Source organism: Pithys albifrons, chromosome 5 (genome assembly GCF_047495875.1).
Source record: "Pithys albifrons albifrons isolate INPA30051 chromosome 5, PitAlb_v1, whole genome shotgun sequence".
NCBI lineage: Eukaryota > Metazoa > Chordata > Aves > Passeriformes > Thamnophilidae > Pithys > Pithys albifrons.
In genome coordinates this window covers 44,750,146-44,758,249 of record NC_092462.1, presented here as the reverse complement: position 1 = coordinate 44,758,249, position 8,104 = coordinate 44,750,146, and the positions used below count along the sequence as shown (strand labels likewise).

Below are 8,104 nucleotides of genomic sequence, written 5' to 3'. Positions count from 1 at the left end.
CACATTACTTACATTTTTGAGGAGGGACATGTAGTGTCGTAACTGCAACAAGAACTAGCTAATGAGGAACATTTGCCAACAGTCATCTATTTACTTCTAGCTTTTGGCCTTCTCCCTATAAATTCAGCACTCACACCTCTCTAAGACCTGAGCACGTGCAGTGTACCCTTTCCATCAATACTGGAACTCAAAATAAGGCCTTTAGTGACTGTGGAAAAGGCAGCGTAGCCCTGTTCTTTGCGTTGTCACACAGTGTATGGAGAAGCACAGCAACTGAAAAGCCCCTAAGCTACACATACAATCAGTTAACGTACTTGACCCTTTCTGCTGCTGGTAAAAAGCTATGCGTACACAGCTCACCTTGATGGCGTGTTGATTTTTATTTGAGAGGAATCAGGTTACATCCAGAGATCCCTGGAAAAGCCAACTATTTGCCCTCAAGACCACTAAAAGCCAAGGAGTTTTCTCTATGGACTAATCAGTGTACAGTTGGTCTCCCAAAGCAAATAGCTTACCATTGCTAATTAGTACACCTTTAGTTCTTCTTGGAGCCATTCTCTTAATGCAAACCAAATATTCACAAGTGATGCAGTTAATAACGTTTTATAAGTGGGTAATTAATATGTGAGAAAATTTTAATATAATTCTGAAGATACTTAAAAAATGCCTTAAATAAAAAAAAATTATAAAATATTTCACTCTTGCTTTCGATTTGACCCTATCAAAGACGCAGAAGAAAACGGACCAGCTGGATGTCACTTGCAGTATCTGTCTGCTTTCACTTTTGCTCTCCTGTATGGAGTGAATAAAAGAAAATTTAGATCAAGACCGAATACAATTAGATCTGAGTGTCTTATCTGCTTCAAAGCATTAAGAATGCATTGAAAGCAATTTTCCTTAAACTTTACTTCAAAGCACATATAAAAGCCTAACACCACTTTGGATTTTTTAATTAACTTTGTATTTCTAAGGCAATATAACTGCAATGTCTAAAGTTAACCTTGTCTTTCCTTTCAAATCATCATGAATTGCATTTTGTCTCCTCTGAGGAATGGAATTCAGATTCAGTGTGTTCTGAAGCTGACCATCTGTGATAGCCCAAGAGTGTTCTCACATCACTTGTAATTATCAGAAATATTTTTTTGCATTCCACCCACTGAATCAATGCAAGTACTTATACTGTATACTGACATAAAAGGCTTTAAAAATTCAGGACAGTTTCTACAGTCTCAGCTCAGTAGGAAAAATATAAATATTTTCAGTAGATAAAACACAGACAGTCTTTAATAAATGCTATTTCTCTTTAAAATGCAACTTCTGCCTCTCCAAAATGTTCTGGTGCCATATGTATTGAAAACTGTTAAAAATTAGTTTAATTTTTAGGATTAAAAAGATTAGATCCCTCAACAACTCTGTACTAAACACACTGAACAACAGTTAAAGATTTTTAAAAGAACTAATTTACAGGTAAATCCAAACCTGCAAACTCCAGCTAAAATAGTGAAAATTCAGATTAAAAAAACCCCAACCCCAGAACTCAGGCACAACACTCACTAGAGAAGACAAGCTCAACAACCTCCCACTGGAATCTAGCCCTCTTTTGTACCCCAGGTTTACTGTAATTCCATCTTCTGGTATTTTTTAAAATCAGTACACTATTTCCTTGAATTTTGAAGTACCTGTCAAGCAGCATTTCATGAAAAGTGCCTTCTTTCCTGGCTTTTCTAAGGGCTTTCGTATCTTCTTTGCTTATTTTAAGTTTTTTGTCTTGAAAACTTTGGAATTTCTTTCTGTAAGGGAGAGGGAAAAAAAAAGGAAAATGTCTTTAAAATTTTGTGTTTCAATAATACAAGAGCTGTGATAAGATTTTTATTTTTTACTATGTAGCAGACAACTGGCCTAATAAAATCCAGCAAACCATCCCAGTACCAAGGTTGCACTAAGGCTTCAATAGGTGAAAACTGTTCAGGTTTTATTTTTCTTGCAGTCTAAACAGGAATGAACCCCTGTGTGATTAGCATGAAGTGGTTACAAATTCTTCAACTACTACCATAAGAAATCATGGAGCGAAAGTGCATTGGATGTAGGTGGAAGTTGCTGACGGAGGGGCTGCAGGGGTTTCCTCTGTGAGAAAAGGCCAGGGCTGCCCTGTGCTGGACAGAGCTGGCTCTACAACACACCCACTACAGGACACAGCCAAGTCCAATGAGCAAAGCTGGTGGCACCTCTATGAAAACTTATTTAAGAAAGGGTAAAATGCCACACAGGCAGAAGAGAAGAGAAAAAACCTAAAAGTGCAAAACGGCAGTGTGAACATCAAGGACAGAAAAAAACAGGAAGGAGATGCTTCAGGCACAAGAGCAGATATCATCTTTCAACCCATGAATAAGACCATGCCACAGCAGCAAAAGTGGGAGAGGAAAGGACTGGCTGAAAGGAACCATTGAGTATTGACCCATACCCCATCCTGCTTAGGGGAGCAGGTAGAGGAGCCTGGAGTGAACATGAGCTTGGGAGATGAGGGAAGGAAAGGTGGTGCTTTTAGTTTTTGTCTTTCTTTCTCAGTACCCAAATCCATTTAGCAGACAACAAATTTAGGGAATTTTTCACTGTCGAGTCTGTTGCCTGTGACAGTATTTGGTATGTGATCTCCCTGTCTATATCCCAACCCATAAGCTTTTTCTCACCCTACTTTCTTCCCTTGTCCTGTTGAGGGAAAAGCAAGTGAATGGGTGTGTGGGAATGTAACCCTTTCTCCAAAGATGGCCCCAAAGAGAAGTGAAAAAAGGTACTTGAACGTGTTACTGGCTCTAAAGTACATACACATAATTGATTTCACACTGTTTAACGTTTCCTTTGTCTTCCTGTGGAACTTCATCTTTCTTCTTAGCTTCTCTTTCAGCACAAGTACGAATCTAGTAATTGAGACAAAAAAGAAAAAACAATTAAAACAAAGACACCTATATTTTTAAAACTGGAAGTTACAGGTCAAAGATGACAACATATCCTTCATAACAGAATGAGAGTCACAGTGTCTTTTTGAGTTCACAGCTTTCAAATTGGTTAGCTAGAGACAACTGCAATCAAAACAAATATGGGGAATATTAAGTGTAATCCTTCATACTACTGTAAGACATAATTGCCTTAATTTTAAAGGAGCAACATTACAGTTCTTAGTTTTGGCAGGGGCAAGTCAGAGACTGACCTAAAAATATTATTGCTCTGACTAGTAGACAGCTATCTCTGTGTGGAGAGACACATATTTTCCATGTTCAGATAAAGTCAAAATAGTTTTTTTAGATTCTCTTAAAAGATCTCCCCTTCTGCATCATTCTGATAGACCCTTCTCTGTCCCAGATTCAGTCATAATTCATCTCTTCCATACCAAGCTATTCAGAACTACCTGCAATATTGCACCGACTGTCTTGCCCTTTAACATCTTTCCTTTCTGTAATGGTAAAATATCTTCCTATCTCTACTGGAAGTACTGAGAATTTATGCACCTTTCTTGTGGCCAAGTCACTTGACAGCTTATAGAAAGCAATTAGAACTGTATTAACAATAAAGTGTAGCACATAGACACCTGCTTGTTTGAATACCCCTCCCAATCTTGTATTAATTCTACAAATTAGAGATTACCTTTATCATTTCTTCTTCCCCTGCAGTTTTGCTTTTGGCTTCTATATCTCCCTCTTCATTACATCTAATAAAACGGCTATTTGCAGCTAGTAATGCCATTTTCTTCTGCAAAAATAACATCCCACATTGTTAGTTTAATGAGATAGTACATTATCTTTAATTAATAACATTCATCCTTTACAATACACCATAAGTCACTGTAAATGTGTTTTATTCTTTTATGTATGGATACTTCAACAGCTAGCCAGCAGACTTGCTGGCTCCTCCATTCTTAAGATGCTTATAGCTGCCAAAAATGCAGTAACTTGAAGTATTTTAAGAACTTCCCATTATAAAAAAATGCATTTGAATTAGGAAAACATAATATTAAAAGTTACAATATGTCAGAGACTGTGAAAGGGTTTTACTTCAAAGACAAAAAATACCAACATAGATGAACTCAAAATGCAGTCAAACACCAGGAACACCAAATGAACTATTTCAAATAGCTTACATCTTGGAAGACAGGTTCCCACTGCTCTCTTGATCCTATTGCATCGGAACGTCCAACAACGAGCCCATCTGAATTTATACCAAGATATTTGCCATAACCAGATTTCAGAGCAATCCTCAAAGAGAAAGTGCAGGAAAACAATATAGAATGTTTTTAATTTATGCAATTCCCAATATCCAACACATCACAAACACATTTATTAGTCGGGAATGTATTTAAAGAGAGTATTAAAACATGTACTCACACAACCCCCAAAGGTAAGTATCAAAACTTGAAACATTGTTATAGTAATTACCTCGTATCAGACAACTTTACTGCTGTAAACTGCTCAGGAGGACTAGGGCCTTCATCATCTGAGGAAAAAATGTCCATTAGTTAAGTATGAAGTATTAAACATAAAATATTTTAGTCTATTAATACTGCAGTTTCAAAAAGAATTAAACATTGACCATTGCTAAATACTATAGAAAGTATGTAGTTCTTTAAAAATTCCTTTATTGAGTATTCACTTTGAAAAATGCAGGTAACTCATTTATGTTCATATATTTAGAGTGCTTAGAACAAGACATACAATAAAGATGATCCTTGCATAAAGAAATTTGCAGTTGAGAATGTTTTCTAATTCTCCTGGTGCCTCTGAAAACCTTAAACTCCTGGTAATGTTACTTTTTTATTAAAAAAAATGCATTACGGTTCAAGCTATGGTAACAGCTCAGTATCCTGAAAGCTACGAGCCTCTCCATCCCTCAAAACCAAAATGAAAGAATATTGTTATCATTGCTTTGATCTCATCCTGGAGGTGAAACATACACAGTGTCAGGGTTACAGTCTGTGCCTGAGCAATGGCTCTTAAATTCAAAGAACAGCTAATTATCCCAGCACATCAGAAGTCCTCTTGTGCAACAACAAGTACATTGAGATGAGGACACAGCAATAAGCCTTAATACCCATCTACCTTGATTTTTCACTCTTCCAATGACACCATGAAGATTTTATAGGATTTAATAAAAATTATACTGCTTTTTATCCAGCAAGTGGTATGGCCTTTAACAGGTAATCACCTTCAATGCAGTTCAATTTACTATACACATAAAGCAGCAAGAAACTAGATGAGTGAAACTGACTGGTAGTCATTAAGTCATCTGTATGCTTTGTCTAGAACTACTGCATTGTTTTAGCTGTAAATATGCTTCCCTTTAAGTGATGCTAGTTTTATGCTTTTAGGTATTTTATTATCAAAATGGCGTATTTTTAAATTTTCTGAAACAAACCTTTATGTGGTGCTCCAAGTGTAAACAAGCCATTGTCAAGGGCATGGATGTAAGCTCCTTTATCCATTTCTATTGCTATCGTTCCTGTAATTTCACCAAAATTACTGATAGCCCACCAATTTCCTGTAATACAAAACCACGACAGTTTATTAACGGAGTAATCACAAGTTCTCATTACAGTAGTTTAAGAGATTATATTTGTATGTCTTCTCTGAAGAATTTGAAGTTCTAAAGTTTCTACTGCTATCTTGAGATCTTTGTTTGTTATTTTATAGTCCAGTGCCAATTTAACAGTGAATGGTATTGCTGCTGCATCAGAAGTCCTGCTCCTCTCCCCACCCTGCCATCCCTAGTTACAAGCTCCTGTGCTTTATCCCTGTTTTATGTTAGTCCACAGAGCAAGCTGATTTATTCACCTGACACAGCAAAGATACACCTTCCAAGGAAAGGTTTTTTCTCCCCCCTCTAGGTCAGTCTCCTGCATTTTTGGGGTCATATTCAATCATTAGTAGATACTCCAGCACAACAGAGGCAGATAATCTATTTCATCTTGCTGTTAAATTACTTCATGTGAGCTGTAACCCTGAGAATTCAGTTGTTCAAGCCAAGCTGTGTTTGCAAAGTCCCGCAGAATCCTACCAAAGTTTAAGATAACCTTACACGTGCATGACTTAGAATTATGCTTTTCATAGTTTTTTTGAACAGTAAAATTTTCTCCTTGTGTACTGTCTTATAAATTACAATACCTGATTAAGATAATAAGGACTTTCAATTATTCACTCTGAATGTAGTTTTTTTCACATGCTAAATTTGACAAGTCAATCTGCCATGGGCAGAAACAACCTTTCCCTATTTTTATACAATACAAAGAACTATTTGTCTTGCCCACATAGCCAGGGATCACAGATAAATGTAGAAATTTTCCAAATTTCTCAGACTTCTTCAAAATCTGGCTAAGCTAAAGAATGTAAAATATACATATCAATCTTCTAATGTAAGACACAAAAGCCCATTTTCTTGTAATTTAACACAGGACAAAGATGACTTCCCCCTGCACTACTTTATCTTATGCCTATGTACACATAATAAAAAAAATACCTTCATCCCATAATGTGCACTGTGTTACAGTAAACATCTGTGTTGCTCATGATTTTATGGCTCTCTTTTAGCTGTTTTTGTTTGTGAACTGTCATCAGTCAAGAACATGACAGTGCCACGGGGCAACACTGTCAGGTTATTGCTCATGAGCATACACACTTTGAGCCTTCTATTTTTATGAAAAAGTTGTTATGAAAAGTAGCTGTATTTTATTACTCGTTAATGTTTGTGTCTTCAATTAACAGTACCAAATTTATAATGGGAAGACATCCCAGCAGTCAAGTATGTCAAATTAAAAACTAACCAAGAATCTTCCTTTTGAAAGGATTGGAGGTTTGAGTGAACTAAAGAACAGAGTCAGAAAATAACTTCTGGCAGAGTAAGAACAGAAAGCACAGGTGATTTTCAAATTAATAGTAACAGAAGGTACAAGTTACAAACATAAAATGCACTCATTAAATAACTGCACTACAGTGCTACAAAGTGTCTTCTCGTAAAGCAAACACCACTGGGAGGAGGCAGATTCAGATTATCTAAGAACATACTTTGCTAAAAAATATTTGTGGAAAATCCACCCCATTGATGTCAGAAGGTCCATCTGGAGTCTAGGAAGAAGCCAATATACAATTAACATATTGTGAGAAATAGTTATAAATCTCTATAGGAACTATACTTAGTTTACAGTCTTGTAATAATCTCTTCAGCTTCTGCTATATCTCCAACAGCTTCCACATTGTCACTTTACTCCTGGAAAGCAGCTCACCAACAATATCAAGCTGCTCTGCTGCATCCTCTTCCCTTTTCCTTTTCTTCTGCTTGTGCTTTTTCTTGCTGCAAGGGGAGATGCAAAGAAATGAGAACGCGCCTTCGACGCGACCCGGCCCTTCCACCGCTTTCTCTCTCTCGGCGTCCGGGAGCCAAGGGCTGCGGCCCGGCCCGAACCCCTGTCCCACTGGGAGCCGAAGGCTGCGGCCCGGCCCGATTCCCTACCCCAGCCGGGAGCCGAGAGCTGCGGTCCGGCCCAGCCTGGCCCCCTGTCCCGCCGGGAGCCCGCGGGTGCCGCCGCTGGCGGGGCGGGAATGGGCGGTCGGGCCGGGCCTCGCCCCATGCGGCGCGGGGAGCCCGACCAGGGTAGGGAGCCGGCTCCTCACCTCTTCTCTTTCGACCCCTTGAGGACGAGCTTGGTGGATTTCACGCAGGAATACTCGGCCATGTCGGGATGCAGGAAGCGCGACCCTTCTTCCGCCCGGCTGTGGGCGGGCCCCGCCGCGTGGCACCTCCTCCTCGCTTGGGCGGGGTGGCGAACACGGCGTTTGCGGGGTAAAAATAAACAAGAGTGTGAAATTGCGTTTAATAATCTCTCCCTCAGCACCTTCCCCTGGCTTTGGCTCCGCGAGTTGTTGCAGCGCTTTGCAGGAGTGCAGGCAAAGAGCGCTGAGGAATAAAGAGCCCAGAGCTCCTTCTGCAGCCTGTGCGTGTCTGACAAAGCACAGATGGGGGCACCGGCAGCGCCCAGGGGGAGCTCTGCCCAGGGCCACGAGGGAAGGATGCCACGAGGGAAGGATGCCACGAGGGAAGGATGCCACGAGGGAAGGATGCCATG

At 39.4% G+C, this 8,104-nt stretch overlaps 1 protein-coding gene across 1 annotated transcript; it reads right to left on the bottom strand.

The window, feature by feature from the left end:
- Window positions 1-596: 596 nt before the first annotated feature.
- On the bottom strand, window positions 597-7,753 carry FRG1 (FSHD region gene 1). Its single transcript, XM_071556366.1, has 9 exons — window positions 7,653-7,753; window positions 7,265-7,332; window positions 5,404-5,526; window positions 4,428-4,485; window positions 4,133-4,247; window positions 3,640-3,744; window positions 2,824-2,915; window positions 1,680-1,790; window positions 597-792 (listed from the first exon to the last, which is right to left on the bottom strand). The coding sequence occupies exons 1-9, from the start codon at window positions 7,712-7,714 to the stop codon at window positions 756-758; spliced, it is 771 nt and encodes a 256-aa protein (XP_071412467.1). The 5' UTR covers window positions 7,715-7,753; the 3' UTR covers window positions 597-755.
- Between the last annotated feature and the right edge of the window lie 351 nt (window positions 7,754-8,104).

Excerpts from the sequence above, each read along its gene's own strand:
- FRG1 (XM_071556366.1), bottom strand. The coding sequence starts at position 7,714 with ATGGCCGAGTATTCCTGCGTGAAATCCACCAAGCTCGTCCTCAAGGGG. Across the intron at positions 7,333-7,652 it reads AAGGGGTCGAAAGAGAAGAG|CAAGAAAAAGCACAAGCAGA; the intron begins GTGAGGAGCCGG and ends CTCCCCTTGCAG. Across the intron at positions 3,745-4,132 it reads GGGAACCTGTCTTCCAAGAT|AAGAAAATGGCATTACTAGC; the intron begins GTAAGCTATTTG and ends TTATTTTTGCAG.